General features: G+C 35.4%; 1 protein-coding gene across 5 annotated transcripts in view; it reads left to right on the forward strand.

The window, feature by feature from the left end:
* PIBF1 (progesterone immunomodulatory binding factor 1) overlaps positions 1–18,496 on the forward strand; it is a 220,880-nt gene that overhangs the window by 32,121 nt on the left and 170,263 nt on the right. For 4 of the 5 annotated variants that reach the window (XM_082365951.1, XM_082365952.1, XM_082365955.1 and 1 more), the window contains 4 exons: positions 5,097–5,230; positions 10,249–10,357; positions 10,629–10,810; positions 11,914–12,039. In XM_082365951.1, coding sequence (XP_082222077.1) covers positions 5,097–5,230; positions 10,249–10,357; positions 10,629–10,810; positions 11,914–12,039 — 551 coding nt within the window. The remainder of the gene's footprint in view (positions 1–5,096; positions 5,231–10,248; positions 10,358–10,628; positions 10,811–11,913; positions 12,040–18,496) is intronic. The other variant, XM_082365954.1, reaches the window with a different exon arrangement.

An 18,496-nucleotide genomic window follows, 5' to 3' on the forward strand; every position in this document is an offset into this window, starting at 1 on the left:
CCTTTATATTTCAACATTAGTTGACACCACAAGCATTTCCAGCGTAACTACTATGTGAGGGTTACTGGCTGTAACCAGAGATAAGGCAGGTCTTCAAGGAGCTTCAGGGTGCATATCAGGAAAACTGAGGATTACAGACAAGACAAGAAAACATGCAACTACGATAACAGATTTACTTTTTTCAGGCTAGAGATAGCCTTCTATTATTTCCTCTTATGAATAATTTAGGAGATGGAAAAGATGACATTAACTCTGGCAATCAAAATCAGTTCCATTCTAGATGTGTAGAAAACCGGCAAACAGTTGAAATCTCAGTGACTTAATTGTCATTATCCCTATGCAGTTTTTTTTCTTTATTCAAAAAGGACACTGAGACTTGCTGTTAACCAAACCTATTTACTTCTTATGTAGAAATTTTCTGTTAGAAATGGCTGGTGATTGGAAATTTTGTGTTCTCTTTCTTTATGTTTGAAAAGATTAAGCTTTTTCCTTCTTTGGTTTCAGTCTATTTAATGTCCTCTTTTGCTCCTTCTTTTCCATAAACATTAATTATAAACTTTCTATGTTATAGGCAGAGTACTAGGTACTAGAATTAGAGAAAATTCCCTTTAGTTTTTCCTTTGATGTGAGAGGCAAGTAATGGCTGCTCACAGCACATGGGATGTGTTTTCTGATGCGGTTAAGAACCAGGTGCTGTGGGAAAATGTAAGACAGACATCTAACTCAGATTTGGGGCTTGGAGTCTTCCCACAGAAGATATTGCTGAGTTCGGGTCAGGAAGAATGCGTAGGAGTAATACGAAGTAGTCTTCTCTACCATCTTTAGCCTTAGCCTTAAAGTTCTACACAGTCATGGGTTTGATTCATTTTTTCCTTTTTTCTTTTTTTCCAAAGCTATGCCTTAATCTATTTTATTTGCTAATAGTAAGTGAAGCAGATTGTTTTTTTCAAAATATAAAGGTAATCATTTATTTAAGGGGAAGTTTTTCAGTTGAGAAGTCTTAAAAGATTTGGTAGGATATGTACATTCCTGTGTTGAACTTCTGCTTATACTTGGTCATATAGTGTTTATATTTAAAGAATATATATATATATATATATATTCACACCCACGCATATATACTATGTTACAGACACATGCATGTACAATATAATAAATACACACATATGCATATCTCCTATGGAATTGCTGTTTGCTCCAGAAGTTTATACCCTGTATATTTCAGGGCCGGGTATTGATGTCCTCTCTAGATCTTAGATTTTGGCACTTCCACACTCACATAAACCCCTACCTTTGGGGGGGCATTCATTTCATCTAGATGCCCTACTCTGTAACCTTCTTCATTTGCAAACCACTGGGACATTGTTTTTACTCAGTGGAACCTTTGGTCTAGATTTAGTCTTCCTTTCTACCTTAGCTGCTTCCTGGGTTACTTCTTGTGATTCATCCACAACCTTGGCCTTGCACTTGATTGATCTTCTCATTCTGAATGATTACCTCTTCTCTTCTTTAGCACTCAGGTTCATGGCCCGCGTTCTGTTCCTTGTCTCCCAGAACGGATTTACTTCTGAAGTTATCAATTCAGGCTGACCACTGAGCATACTACTTCCTATATTTCCACATTTTTCAATCAACTGCTTTCAACCTCTCTTTAGCAGAATTTCCAATCCATATAATTTTTTTTTTATCCATATCTTCCTGTCTTTTCTTCCCCCTTCATCATGTTATCAGTCTTAAACCTTTCTCTTGTCAGTGTTCTCGAATTCCTCCCTGTCTTTTTATCGAACCTGCCTGACAGAATCTCAACTCTTTATTTTTCTACGTGAGCACTACTGGAGAAAATCACAGAGGCAGTAACAAGGCTATAAGCTTATTGTTACCGACTTCGAATGGGCCCACACAATTGTGCTGTAATTCTATTTTTTCTAGTTCTCTCATTTTTCACAGCAGTTATTTTACGCATTCACCACTCTCCTCACATCTCCAGCTTTCCACTTGCCTTCTCCCTCTCAGCAAATGACTTGGCATTTCATTGCACAGAGAAAATAGAAATCCTCAGATGAGAACTCCCACACTTTCTTGCCATAAGCATATTTACATCTGCACTCGTTCTGTTTTGTTTGTTTGTTCTTACTGTTTATAGTGGGAAGAGGCTTTCAAGGAGTGGAAAATCCTATGCCTTTAGAAAACAAGTGGATAGTAGGAAATAGGTGAAGCAGTAGGGTAAAGAGTATTCTGTGACTTGTAAGGCATTGATAAGAGCTACCTGAGGACATCCAAATTCAAGTTTTTAACACTCTGTATCAGCTGGAGAAAAGCCTGCCATGATGAGCGTGGCTGCTGGTCTAAGACAAGTCTTCGTAGTGAAGAAGATGGAGCCCACACCCTGAGCCTTCTTAGGGGCTTTACTGCCCTGCCCCCCGACCATGCCCATTTTCTCCAGCATCAGTACCTCTTTTGCTATTCTTTCCCATCGATATTTAAACATGTCCAAGCTTGTTCCATCTTTTGAAACCTTCATTTATCTCTATTTTCTTCTCTATCTACTTCACTTTCTCCACTTTTAAACTAAAGAGAGAATTGCCTACAGTTCGGATGTTTGACAAATTTAGATTGGAGTCCTTACCACACTGTTCGTGAGCTCTGAGACTTTTACCCTCTCCAAGCCTTGTTTCCTCAACTGTAAAAATGAGGATAATACTTTGCTCAGTCATAAAGTTAAGTATTAAGCAAGAGAATGCATGTATAATAACACCAAAAAGGACATATTGTGTATTCAGATATATTTGCTTTAGCCCCTGGCAGTCTACTTTCTGTCCCCATCCCTGAAGAGTTAATGGATTTGTTTGTGGGTTTTTTCTCAGTAGTAATTAGTACCCCTGACAGTCTTGTCTCCTCAAAGTAGCTCTTCTACGGTTGTCCCCGCCACACGCCCCTGGTTCACCCTCTGTTTCTGTGAATACTCCCTCAGGTTCCTAGGGCTCTTTGTCCTTTCCTCACCCTTTAAGTGTTTATATTCCTCAGGAGTCTGTCTCAGTCTTTGTGCAATTATTAAGGTTGAGCTATCAATTTGGCTATAATCTCCCTAGTAGCCAAAGCAAAGGAAAAGCACTGTGACGATATTAATTTATAGTTCATGATCATTTACTATGTGCTAAGCATTTTTATAAGCACTTTTCATGTATTACTTGATATAATCTTCACAACAACTCTACAGGGTAGATGAGGTAGATTAGGACAATGAAGTGCTGAGACGTAAATGTGCTCGAAGTGTTACTGCAGGTAATTCAGTTCTGGACAGTTGAATTCTGGAGCTTTCCATCCTAACTATAACACTATACACTCTCCCAAAACAGTTACATGATTAGTAGTGTTTAGAAGGGTAAAAGCATTCTTCAGGGGAGCTAAAGCATCTTCTGGGACTTAGGTCTGAAATGATGTGTGTGATGATTCTTTGGGGAGATGATAGAGTATCCTCAGCTATGATCCTCTAATAAATACCATATAGTAACATTTCATTCTCATGGAGAACATCAGTGCAGAAGAACATAGTATATACCAAAGCAAAGCACAGCCAGTATAGTTTTTCCATTATTACATTTTTCAAACAGCCCTTTGATAGAAATTTGGGAGCTAACATTTCAAAGTCATGTCTAATAGTTTAAAGGGGACAAAAACAGTCTTACTCATCTTTGTATCTACAGTGTCTAGCCCAGGACCAGTCACTTAGAAATAGTTTGGTCAGTATTTGTGGACTGAATGTGACCACACTGAGCTCGTCAGCTCCTTAAAAAAGAACGACTTGGGACAGGATGTATTTCCCGTGACAGGTTCTGGGGGTGGAGTTGATGATTGCTTGCAAGATCTGATGAGTTGAAAGTGGGAGAAGAAGTAGGGACTCCGTCTCTGTGTCCTGCTTCTCCTCCCCATTCCCATATTCATGCATTTCTTCACTGATTTATTGAAAAGTATTTCATTCTTACTGTATACCAAGTCCTGTGTAAAGTGATGGAGATCCAATGGTGAGCAAGACAAAGTCCCTGCCCTTGAGAAGTTTACACTCTGGTGTAAAAAAACGAATTTGATGATACACTAAGATCAGTACTCTAAAGGAGTATTGACAGTATTCAGCTATTCAGGCAGTGCGAACAGATTAGAGCAGGGGTCCCCAACCTCCGGGCCACGGACCGCTACCGGGCCACGGCTTGTTAGGAACTGGGCCGCACAGCTGGAGGTGAGCAGCAGGTGAGCAGGTGAGCAGGTGAAGTTTCATCTGCCGCTCCCCATCGCTCCCCATCACTCGCATTACTGCCTGAACCAACTGCCACCCCCCCGCCCCAGTCCATGGAAAAATTGTCTTCCACGAAACTGGTCCCTGCTGCCAAAAAGGTTGGGGACCGCTGGGTTAGAGGAAGCGTAGTGTGTTCAGAGAACCTCAGATCTTTATTAGGGTTGGAGGTGAAGTATGATTATGAGAAATGGTGAGAAACGAGACTTGTAGTAAGGAGGGCCAGGTGTGCTTTTAAGGTTTTCACTTCTACCCCTCTTCCACATCTCTGCAGTCCCTTTCTGCTAGTCTGATGAGTACCAGGAAGATCAATGTAGAACTGTGTTCCAAGTGCCGCAAAACTCCTTTTTTTCCGAATACCACAACTGAAAATGCATGGTTAATCTCTTCAGTAACTATTTTTCATTGTGAATGTTTGATGTTCATGTGGCTCTTTGTCTCTCGTTGTAAACTCCTCAAGAACAGGGTCAGTGTTTTATTCATTTCTGTGTCTCTAGCATCTAATGGTAACTCCGTAAATGTTGAAAACGTCCTTAACATTAGTAGTCATTTTATGTATTATTCTATTAACCAAAGCATAGTTGGCCTATTTTTTCCATGAAAAACAGAGCTCAAGTTTTAAACAAATGAATTTACAAACTACTCAGTGAGTTTAAGATTACCTGTCTTTGAGTAGGGAAAAATTACTAAATAGAAAAATTGAGGATTTTTTAAAATTACAAGGATACGCACAGCTTAACAGAAGAATTCAGTACAGAATTTGATCAAGTATGTTTGGTTTGAAATGCTTTATTATTTTTATTTATAGACTTATGAGGAAGATCGCAGAAACTACTCTGAGCTTCAAATTAGATGTCAACGTTTGGCCTTAGAATTAGCAGACACAAAACAGTTAATTCAGCAAGGAGACTACCGTCAAGAGAACTACAGTAAAGTCAAGAGGTAAGTAGTTAAGATGGCTACAGTAGTTCTCATTTTTAGCATGCATCAGAGTCACTTGAATTCTTACCATCAATGTCGTTAATTCTACTTTGTATCTTATTTTTTTCTGTCTCCATGGTTTTGCCTTTTCTAGAATGTCATATAGTTGGAATCATACCATATGGAACCTTTTCAGATTGGCTTCTTTGACTTAGTAATATACATTTAAGGTTCCTCCATGTCTTTTCATGGCTTGATAGCTCATTTGAATAATGAATAAATTCTTTTGAATAATATTCATTGGATAATAATGTGCTATTGAATAATGAATAACATTCCATTGTCAAGATATACCACAGTTTACTTATCCATTCACCTATTGAAGGACATCTTGGTTGCTTCCAAGTTTTGGCAATTAGGAATAAGGCTGCTATAAATAGTCATGTGCCAGTTTTTTGTATGGACATAAATTTTCATCTCCTCTGGGTAAATACCAAGGAGCATGACCACACTTGTATTGTAAGACTATGTTTAGTTTTGTAAGAAACCACCAAACTGTCTGTCCCAAAGTGTCTGTACCATTTTGCATTTCCACCAGCAATAAATGAGAGCTCCTGTTGCTTCACTCCCTTGCCAGTATTTGTTATCAGTGTTCTGGATTTTGGCCATTCTAACAGGTGTGTAGTCATATCTCGTTGCTTTAATTTGCATTTCCCTGATAACATGATACAGAACATCTTTTCATGTACTTATTTGCCATCTGTATATCTTCTTTGGTGAGGTGTCTGTTAAAGGCTTTGGCTCATTTTTTAATTGGGTTGTTTGTTTTCTTACTGTTGAGTTTTAAGAGTTTTTTATATATTTTGGATAATAGTCCTTTATCAGATACGTCTTTGGCAAATATTTTCTTCCAGTCTGTGGCTTGTCTTCTTACTCTCTTGACATATACCTTATGTCTTCTTATTCTCTTGACATATATCTTATTCTTCATTGCACAGAAGCATGCGGTTTTCGCAGTTTATTGGATTTAGATTGTATTTTTATATCAGTTGTTTTTATTTTATTTAGAAGTTGCTTTTGTCTTTTCAAATGTGATGCCTTAGAAGATAGGAACCCAGTGAAATCCTATGTGTGTAAATATTTTTGAAATCTTACTTGATTATTTTTAGTTTATGGCACCAATTTCAATACTTAGCAGTTTTATCTAAAGTTTTTTCAGCTATTCCTTTTTGACAAAAGGCACACATACTTTCAAAAAATAATACTTTCTGAGGATATGTTTCCCATTGTGCTGCTGCTAAGTAGCTATGGCAAATAATTTTCTTTTTGCTGGAATGTACTAATGAACCACCACTTAGCTGTATGTCCCTAGGAAATCTTAACATTCTAAGCCAAAGTTTTGTCATCTCTGAGATGGTGCTAATACAATAACTGCACTATATAAATTAAGAAGATCAAATAAAGTAATATTTATGAAAGTATATATATGCATGTGTATATATACAGAGATTATCCTAATTGTTCACTGCTATATCTACCTGCACCTAAAATAATTCTTGAACTAAAGTAGTCACTCAGTGAGTGTTTGTTAATTGAATGAATGCTTTATAAATTGTAAAACGCCATAAGGAAATTTGCAAGGATGTGGGGGATATAACATTGGTGCTCCTACTCCCAGCATGACTGACATGCATTATGTATTATTATGTATGTACTGTTATGTCAAAATACAGTGATTGTTGGAGCTTGAAATCCATGATAGCTATACTATTGGGCTTTCGAAGAAAGCTAGATTTCAAAAGAATCATTTCAAAATGAAGTAGGTTGTGATGGTAAGATGATACTTTGAGTTGGTGTTTTGATGTCCTCTCTGCCACTATAAATCTATAACAATAATAAGTAAAATTTGAAAGGAGAAAACTGAAAGGCATAGTCATCAGAATAATCCAGGGTGGCCATGAATGAAGGGTAAACAAACCAAGATGAGTCATGAGTTGATAATTCTTGCAGGTGAGTGATGAAAGTGGAGGTGGGGAGGTGTCTCATTTTAGCATCTCTCTTAATGTATGTTTTATTTTCTATAATGAAAACTTAGGAAATAAAAACATAATAAGCATCATCATGTGCTAGAAATGGAACAGAAAAACAACCAAGCAAGAGTGGCCCAAACTGTGAATCCTTTGGTTCACTCAATAGAAAGAATGGATTTTTAAAAAATGGTCTGGTCACAAACATATAAGATAAACTGGGGGAAAAAAATCACTTTTATGTCCATGATAAATTCTCACAAAGGTGCAAAAGAAAACAGATATATGGATGTTAACTGCATCATTATTAGAAAGAATTCAAATGCTTTTCAACAGCAGCATGGAAAATAGATTGTGATTTATTTTTCTAATGTAATTCTACATAACAATTAAAATCATTAAATTAGATCTGAATGTGTATATGGATAAGTCAAACACATAATATTAAATTTTAAAAAGCAAAATGCATGTGCCCATCTTTCTTTCTTTCTTTTTTTTCTTTCCCCCCCAAAGCAGGCAGTTTCTTAACTTTCTGGCATAACAGAAAGTTCTCAGGTTTATTTTGTAATTTCGTTGCCTCAGCCCTTTCTTTAAGGAGTCTTGGTTCCGTTTAGTGGAGAATGCTATTCAGAAATTAAGATTTGGGTCCTGGTCATTGCTACATTGAACGTTATTTCTAGGCCCTTTCAGTAGGCAGAGGCGCAATGAAGAGGCAAGTGAGAGGATGGCTTAACATACTATGGGTAAGATCGTACCGATACTTCTAATTCCAATTCAACACCACAATAGCTAGTTTCAAGGGGCTCCAACTGGCCAAATAGGTACAACTTGAATATCAAAATGAATATTAACAATAATGAGTTACAATCCATTGAACAGAATAAGAGTCCTTGAGTGTGTGCTAGTAAATAAAGAGGATCTTCACAGTAGAATGCCAACCAATAAATACATGTGCTTATTGGAATGACTGTTTTGTAACCTCATAATACTGTTTGATTCAAAAGTCATCATTGGAAGCTAAAGCCACTGGGTAAAAGTATATTAGAGAACAGAATGTTAAAATATATCCCATAGCAAATTTGGGTGAATATCTCTTACTTTCAGATGTCACTGAAAGTGTGTAGAAGCAATTATCCAGTTATTTTATAGGACTCAATAAACTGTGAAATGTTGTAAAAGAAAAAAATTCCCACAGATTACTTATTAATTGCAAAGGGCAAAAAGATACCTTTATAGTTGAGAACTTCGGCAGATACCACCTTAAGCAAATGATCAAAGTTATTGTCACCAATCATGAGATTAAGTGACATCATCTCAATACATCTTTATTTGATGTACTGAGGACACATGATCTCTTCTGTAATATTCCTGCCCAAAGTGCTTAATCTACATCTAGTCATAGAAAAACATCAGACAAATGACAGTTGAGCAACATTCCATAAAGTTGGCCTGTGCGCTACAAAAGGTCAATGTCGTGAAAGACAAAGGAAGGGAGAATCTTAACCACTGGACCGCCAGGGAAGTCCCGATGATTATATTCTGATTACATAAGAGAATATCTTTAACCTTTGGAAATTCACACCAAATTATTTAGGGATAAAGGGACCTAATGTCTGCGTATGACAAATAGTTGAGGGGGAAAAAATGCACATGTAGAATTGTGTGCGTGTGTGTAGACGTGTATACCTGTATATGTGTGTGTATTTTTATATATACGAATTCATATATATATATTTATTCACATACATGAACAACAGAGAGGGAGAGAATAAATATGACAAAGTAATATTTAGTAAATATTACAAAGTAAATATGACAAAATGTTAACAATTGGTGAGTAAAAGTATGTAAAAGAACATATGATATGGAAATTCATCATTGTATCTAGGGGATGATATTGGAACAGTGAGAAAATATAGGGAACTTCAGCTTTACTTGTAGTGTTCTATCTTTTTAAAAAACAGAACAAAACTTTAATGCAAATATAGACAAATGTAACTGTCGTCAGCTGTGGATAGCAAGTTCATGAGTATTTTGCTGTATCATGCTTTATAATCTTTTTTTTACATTAAAAAATCATAGCAAAAGTCCTTACTTTGTGAGAATAAAAACATTTGTATGTAAAGGCATAAAATACTTAAAGTAACATTACCAAAATATTAATATTGCTAGTCATCTTTAGTTGGTGGGTTTATGGGTGATTGTTATTTTTCAACTTGTGCTTTGCTCAAGTATAATTATAATACTTTGTTAAGCAGAAGAAATCTTAGAAGTCATCTTTCTAAATGAGTTATTGAAAATCTAATGAAAAGAAAAACAATTCTTAATAGCTCTCTCCATGGAAACACCAGGGGAGTAGATGAAATCAAGTGCAAAGGAACTGATTCTCACTGCAGAGAACAAGTTAAGAATTAGCAAATCTATTTCTCTGCTCATTTTTTAAGATACCTGTTTGTAGGTTTGGTCCAATTCTTGATTTTGCTGTGTTGGGGAAAGAGCTGGTCTGAAAATGGAAATTAGAATCTCTGGGTAATCATAAACAACTTGTGAATGAAATAATCACAAGAATGCCTGCCTGTGTATCATCTATGCAATCTGAGTGATGATTTAAGGCCTTTTTTAGCCTAACAACTGAAAGCCTAGAGCCATGTTTTAAATTCTTTAACAGTTTTGGCTTCAAGATTAGATTGAAGATGATTAATGAAAAGATACCAGAGTGTACCTTAGAAAGTTTTATTATTTACTTTGCTGATTAGTGTAGCCTACATATTTATTTTTTGAAGATAATAAATTCATGTTTATGTATCTGAACAAGGTCTTGAACAGAGTCCCTTCTAAATTTGAAAAGCAGATACTTTATCGTTCATGGAATGACACTGAAGTGTCTCTGTTCAGTTTCCTGAAACATAATCGATGCTTTTAAAATGTTCGTTATAAAAAGAGACGTAGAATTTACATATGTGTTTGAGTTTTATTTTAGTAAAAATAAATAAATGTATTTGAATTTTATAGTGAGCGTGATGCACTTGAACAGGAAGTAACTGACTTAAGGAGAAAACATGAAACACTTGAAGGCTCTCACATAATTCAAGCTAAAGAAAGAAGTGAATTATCAAAAGAGGTAAGCTTATAGAGTCACTTGTATTTTATCGTACCGTGATTGTGGACACAGCCCAGGGCAGAATTGTGAGAGGGACATTTTTTTTCCTTTCTGATGTAATTGCTAGAAAGAAGGGATTTTTTAGTAGCTCTGTTTATATGAAAATTTTCATGGTAAGAATTAGCCCTCTTTATATGTTGGACAAAAGCACAAATGAAAGAAAATAACTCAGTAAGCCTTGAAAAGTAAGATGACATTGCTCTGGACACTGTCTGTCTCTGCGTGTGTGTAGGTAGGCACCTTACAGCATACTGTTACTTTACTGCAAAAGGATAAAGAATATCTCAACCGCCAAAACATGGAGCTCAGTGTTCGCTGTGCCCATGAAGAGGATCGTCTTGAAAGACTTCAAACTCAACTTGAAGAAACCAAAAAGGCTAGAGAAGAGATGTATGAAAAGTACGTAACATCAAGGTAAGATTTACATTATTTTCCATATCAATAGATATAAATTAGCACCAGCTTCTTTGAGGGAACTCTTGGCTTTGGGGAAGAATAGTGATTTTTTTGTAAGGTCTATAGGATGATATTAAGATAATCGTTCATTTTGTTTCCTCATAAGTTACTCATATTCTAATTGATTTTTTTCTTAAGATATTTTGTTTTTTCCAACAACCAAAAGCCTATTTCTTTTAGGTAAGGATATATACACTGTAACTATTTTTATTTATTTTTTCTTATGATATAACCTTTTTAATTCCCAGTGACTAAGATCTCTACATAAGTGTTTTATGGAAGTATATAAATATCTTTATAGAAGTATATTTTTGAAGAAAATGTAATTGTGTGGAACCTGACTAAGCTGACCTTTTCTTGACTGTGTGAAACATAAAAGAATAAGGAGACAGCACTGAGTACTGGTTTAAGATACAGGCTCTGGAATCAGACTCCTGCATTTCAATCCTGTCTTCTCTCTTCAAGTAGATGAATAAGCTATTCCTTTATAGCCTTTATAATCCTTGAATTATTTATTCTTAATAACATTTTTCCCAGCTTGTGGTATTTTTCTTCAGTTTGTGCTTCTGCTAATACCCTGTGTAACGCTTTGTGACTTTGCTAAGAGGTCACAGTGGCTATGGTTGTTGTGCTTAGAAGGAAAGGTTTTGTAAAGAGTACATTCGGGTCATTTTTTTTAAGATTAATTGTCTCCCAATATGCACCACATCAGATCATTGTTTCTAAATGAAGAACCTTCCATAATGCATTAGTTTTCAAGTCTCTTGCCATATGCGTTAAATTAGTAAAATATTTTTGAAGATGAATAATTATTCAACATGAGTGAACATTTTATATAGTAATTAAGCCTTTAGGGTGATATGTTTAAAAGAAAATCTTAGATGGAACTAGTTTGGAATGGTATTTTTAAGAATTTTAAAGCTTTATATCTAAACTGTGTTTTTCAAGTAATATTGTATGTAGAGCATATTTGACATAAGATATTAAAATATTACATGAAGGGCAAAGACCTATTTCTTTTACAAACAAAAAAAATGGATATTCCTTTTGACTCTTTGCAGAGACCATTATAAAACAGAATATGAAAATAAACTACGTGATGAACTGGAACAAATCAGATTGAAAACTAATCAAGAAATTGATCAACTTCGAAGTGCCTCCAGGGAAATGTATGAACGGGAAAACAGGTAAAAAAAAAAACCAAGAATTTTATGTGATGTTTTATTGCTCTTTGTTTGAAGCTTATAGTTTTATCGAAGTTAAACTTTAGTTCATGACATAATGTCTTTTTTTAATACATTAAAGAAAATTTGTCATAAATCTAAATCTAAGTATAATGGAATATTAAAGTTCTAAGGTCTTTGATAACTAGCTTAGAACAGGGTTTATCAGATGTTAGGCCTGTTTATTCTGGTATTCCTATTATCTTTTTATTACCCTGTTAGCTTTTCCTTTTGCCTTTACCTTAGTTCAGATTAAGGACAGAAATGAAAAGGAAATTAGAGAGTACTAAGAGATACCAGTAGTTCTTCCTGTAATATGCCAGTGATTTCTCCAGGAAGTTTTTAGAAGCTGGAATAATAATATGAAGTATTGCTTATGCCTCATATAGCTGCTGGTCCTAAAGACATGTTAGATAATCTTTAAGAAGGATCAGTTTTATTCATGCAGTTACTTTTAGAACAGCATATATTAGGTTTTCTTAGTGATTGGCAGCATTAAGGGAAAAATAAATGCTACTTATTTCAATAGCAGTTATTTTTATATACCATCATTATGGTTCATATGGTTTTTCAAAGTTGATGTTTTAGAGGGAAACTTTTTTGAAATGGACTTAATTGTCATACTAGTTCATCAGCACTGACTTGAGTGTATGTTATTATCTTTGCCAACAAGCAAGACTTTAAATCAGACTAAGGTTGATATTAGAGAAGGTTACATGTGAGCTCTAAGAACAATGAATTTACTTATTTAGCAAATATTTATTAAGGTCCACCATGTTCTGGATACCTGTCAGATGCCATAGATACAGTGGTGACCTCTGCCTTCACAAAGCTGGTAGTCTAATGGAGAAATAGAGAAACAATGATCAAACGTATGATGATAATGGAGCAAATGGCAAGATACACAGGATGAGACCACATAGACTCAAGGTGTATCTAACTCAGCCCTGGGAGGAATCAGGGAAGACTACGTGGAGGGAGAAGTCCGCATGCTAACACCTGCACGATGACTAAGAGTAAGACTGTCAGTTATGGGAGGGAAGGGAATTAGGGGAGTTAATGCACACCCTGGAGGCAAGACAAAATGAAGTTTTTTGAACAAATAGAATAATTCAGTATGGTTAGACCATAGACCAAGAGGCAGCAAGTTGTAAGAGATGAAACAGAAGAGGGAAACAGGACCAAATCATGCATTTGAGCCATTGTCTAAGACCATGAACAATTGAAAGATTTGGGGAATATGCATGATATGATCTAATTTTATATAAAAAGACCATTCTGTGATGTGGAGGATAGACTGGAAGAGTATAATGCTATAGACAAAGAGGCCACTTTTAGAGGTTGTTTCCCTTATCAAGACGGATAGAGAAGATGGAACTGGATTAGTAGCAGTAGAGACAGGGGGAAGTGGGCCAGATTGGAAGAGTGCTCAGGAGATGGAACTAACCTAACTAAATAGTCAGGAGGATTCATTGGCTAGATTGGATTGGGGAGTGAGAAGTTACGGATGTCACCAAGTTCTTGATGGGGCAGGTGCAGGGATAGTGACGCAGTTTTTAAAGCATTAGAAAAAGACACGGCTTTAATTGGGAAACATGACAAATTTAGTTTAGTTTCATTAAGTCTGTGTGACATATACAAATAGAAAAGTTGACTATATAAGGTCTGAATCTCAGGAGAAAGATCTAGACATGAGCTAGACCTGTGGCATAGGTGATACTACTATTTTGTTTTACAAATAAGTACTTATAGTCCTGTGGCTCAATTCTGTTATGGATTTTATAATAAAGGCTTTTATTGGCCAACTTAATAACCTTAAAATTTATGGGATTGTTTCTATGGTAACGTGTGATTACTTCCAAACAATTCACATAGTCACCTAAACCTTGGTATGTAATCATTTTGAGAATGCACTGATTTTTTAGTTTTTGTTGTTGCCGTTGTTGTTTTATTTTTTAAAAACTCCTTTAAAATGCATCCCCTGGTAACATAAATTGATGTAAACTAGCCCCTACTCTCTCAGATGATTGGTAGAGGTAGGTTGAGAAACAGACGACAGAACCATTTCTGGAAGCAGGGAAGCTGAAGACAGGTTTCCTTTTCCCCTGTGTTGTTCTGACTCCATAGCCACGTCAAAGTGGATACCACCTAGTCAGGGAAGTCCTGGGACTGGGGCTACTGCCCTGGAAACCCCAGCCAGCCCCCGGATCCAGAATGACTCCATGGATATTGAAGCTAGGGTGGATGGTTGCCACCAGGTGGTGCCAAACTGCAGCCCAGGCCCAAAGACATTTGAATTGCACAGGACTTCTAGCCAGCTGTATGAACTATAGGCTCACCTTTATCACTGTATTAACCTTACAATAATCCAACCCTGTGTTTTATGTGGCTGAATCTTTTTTAATCCCAGTTTCTTCATTCTGGCAGGATTTAACTATAGTTAGAGCTTACGTTCCACTGGTCTTTCACAAGGTAAAAATAAATTGCAAATTATTTCTTTTGAAATCTTACAACTTAAAATAATTAAAGAAAGGATTTTAGTATTCCTTGTTATGAAACATGAGATTCAGAAAACACAAGTGTACACATTTAGATATTTTTGTGTCTGAGCAAATTAATCGTGTGCTTTGGACTTAGACGTTTAACTGTGTCAATTTTATTTTATCAAAGTATGCTGCTACAATATGAATTAAAATGGATAAAGTACTTACACTGGCATATTTGTACTTAGTCTCCTTGCCTCTTGGCCAATAAATATTTTTAGGAGAAAGTTAAATAATAAGATTAGAGAAATATGTTTTGCCTTTGGTTTGCTTTCTATACATTGGGGGATATTAAGAGAGTACCCTTTTAAAGACTTAAATATAAGACACGACACCATAAAACTCCTAGAAGGGAACATAGGCATAACATTCTCTGACATAAATCATAGCAATGTTTTCTTTGGTCAGTCTCCCAAGTCAGTAGACATAAAAGCAAAAATAAACAAATGGGACCTAATCAAACTTACAAGCTTTTGCACAACAGAGGAAACCATAAACAAAATGAAAAAATAACGTATGGAATGGGAGAAAATATTTGCATACCATACAAGGCTTCATTTCCAAAATATACACACAGCACATACAACTCAATAACAAAAAAGCAAACAACCCAATCAAAAAATGGGCAGAAGATCTAAATAGACATTTCTCCAAAGAAGACATAAAGATGGCTAATAGACACATGAAAAGTTGTTCAACATTGCTAATTATTAGAGAAATGCAAATCAAAACTTTAATGAGGTAACACCTCACACCGGTCAGAATGGCCATCATTAAAAAGTCTACAAATAACAAGTGACAGAGAGGGTGTGGAGAAAAAGGAACCCTCCTACACTATTGGTGGGAATGTAAATTGGTGTAGCTACTATGGAAAACAGAATGGAGGTTCCTTAAAAAACTAAAAATGGAGTTGCCATACGATCCAGCAATCCCACTCCTGGGCATATATCTGGAGAAAACTCTAATTCAAAAAGACATATGCACCCAAATGTTCATAGCAACTCTGTTTACAATAGCCAAGACATGGAAGCAATCTAAATGCCCATAGACAGATAAATGGATAAAGAAGATGTGGCATATGTATACAATGAAATACTACTCAGCCATAAAAAAAGAATGAAATAATGCCATTTCAGCATGGATGACCTAGAGATTATCACACTAAGTGAAGTAAGCCAGAAAGAGAAAGACAGATAACATATCACTTATATGTAGACTCTAAAATATGATACAAATGAACTTATTTACAAAGCAGAAGTAGACTCACAAACATAGAAAACAAACTTATGGTTACCAAAGGGGAAAGGGGGTGGGGGAGGGATAAATTGGGAGTTTGGGATTAGTAGATACAAACTACTCTTACATAAAATAGATAAACAACAAGGTCCTACTCTATATCACAGAGTACTATATTCAATATCCTATAATAAACCATAGTGGAAAAGAAAAAAAAAGATATGTACTCAAGGGTTGAGATTTAATAAAGTAATTTTACTGCTTTAAAAAAAGAGAGAGAGAGTGCCTTTTATTTTCTCCTCTTAGATGTGGAAAAGAAAGATGGAACTCATGCCATGCAATCTTGATATCTGCCCCTGCAGTCAGTCATACCAGTAGTTTGTGAAGTTAAGGGGTTGAGAGGGAAGAGGAAGAGAAGAGATAAAGACCTAAGAAAAGGCAGAGATAAGCAAAGAAAGAACTTGGGTATTTGGGTACATCCAAAATACTGTAGTTGGGATTATAATGTGTATGTATGCTTTGGCTCAGTCTATGAGTTAGGTTTCTTGTCTTTTTCTGTACTTTATAGTTGCTTTAAAATGATATTTTGGAGCTGTGGGAAATAATGAGTGAAACTCACTGTGGTGGTGAGATTTATTATATAAAAAACTTCTTGCATAGTAGGACCGTCTTGCACATTTGGAAGGAAAGCATTATTCGCTGAACAGGGAGTATATTATGAAAGAGATTTGGAATGAGACTAAACTTAAATCTTGGCTCTACCACTTATTAGCTGAGTGAATATGTCACTTAGTATCGCTGACGTTTAATTTTGTCTTTTATAAAATGAGCTAATAATACTCTTTCACAGGGTGATCTGTAAGGTCTAAATGAGGTAATATATGTAAAAAGTACATTATAAATTATAAAGCTGTATGTAATGGTAGTTATTTAGATACCTTTTGCTTATGAGAAATACTTTAAAAAATTATTTCATCCATTGTGTTGACAATTTAAGTAAAATGAGCATTATATAAAAGAAAACTGGTAACATTATGGAATTGTTTATTGTCACTGAAAGGCACTATTACAAAATATATAATTATTCTTAAGTATTGATCTCCGTGGCATTTAACCACTTTTGTTGAATGAGACAATATAGACAGAGAGTCTGCATGCCGTTTGTTTCAGTCCAAATTTCTGCATAAGATGGCTAACTTATTTGTTCCTGATTAATACTGTGAGATGATGAAATAAGAGGAGATAAATTCAGCTGATTGTTTTCCCAGAAAGTAAAATTACCTTTACCTAAGAAAGGCTCATTATTATAAATAGTCTCATTATTATAAACACAGAACTAGCCTCATAGTAATGCTGTAAAAAGGTTAAGGATGAGTTTGTTAGAGATATTCATTATACTCTTTATACTGCACAGAATATGGAAATTCAAATTGCTCTACAGTTATTTGAAAGGGGGAAGGCAGTAGGGAAAAGGGATCAAAAATATGCTTTTAAATGTAACAATTAATATTGCTTTAGTGATTTTATTTTCCCACAGTATCAAGGAAAACCATCTTGACCACAATTTATCATCCTCCAAAAGTACTCAAGAAGAAACTTAATGACGTAAACTTAAAATATGCATAGAATCTCAGAGTGTTACTAAACACTTTTGAGTCTTGAATCTCAGTTTATTTACAAAGGTTAGTTGAGTACACCTACTGCATTACAATAGGTGAATTGGAACTAGTGTACAGAGGTTCCATTCATGATTTAAGAAATATATGTCCTCATTAGTGCTTAAACAAACTTCTTTCATTCATATCCTACCAGATATCTGTATAATTTTTAAAGTTCTTTCATGAAAAAACTTAAGAATATTCTACTTTGTCTTTTCAGTTAGACTATTCTGAAAGTATATGGCTTTACAGATAGCTCTTTCAGTATCTTAACTTCTCAAATAATTGTAAATGAAATTTTATTGTTAGCTGTCTTTTATTGTCAACTATATTCTTTATGCCTATAGGTGATTACACATGCGTTCACTGCTTAATTAATAATATTTAAGAATTTCAAGGTGTATAGGGTGTTCCAGGTATGAAGCAAGGAGAGTTCGGGTTATGCAAAAACTTAGATTTTCCATCATTGTATCATTCATAGGGTGGTGAGGGAGGCTGGTAAAGGGTAGGGTCAGATTTTAAAATGTCCTGTTGTCAGGTTATTTGGGGAGGTTTTTCCGTAAAAGGGTGGCATGATATATTCATTTTTTGTAACCATGGTGGCAGTGTGAGGTGGATTATGGTTGAAAAGGACACGGGGGCAGAAAGATTGGTTGGGAGACAGTTGCAAAGTTTAAGTGAAGATGAGAAATGGAATAAGAGCTGAATTTAAAGATTATTTAGGTAGCAGCATTGACAAGACCTGGTTATTGACAGGAAGTGGACAAGAATAACTCCAGCTCTTCTGCTTTCCTGGTCTCAGAGAGATGGATTGTTAGGCACAGCCATTAACTCAAGGTTATAGACAAGATTCAGAAAGGAAGATAACACTTAATTCCTGATGTTTTACAGATATGGCAGCTCTGATCAAGCTCCAAAGTACTTCTCTGAGATCACATGGTTTATTTGTTTGTCTGTTATTCATTAAGAAAATTTTAATTTTTT

Source organism: Balaenoptera borealis, assembly GCF_965194805.1.
Source record: "Balaenoptera borealis genome assembly, chromosome: 18".
In the NCBI taxonomy this organism is placed as follows: Eukaryota; Metazoa; Chordata; class Mammalia; order Artiodactyla; family Balaenopteridae; genus Balaenoptera; species Balaenoptera borealis.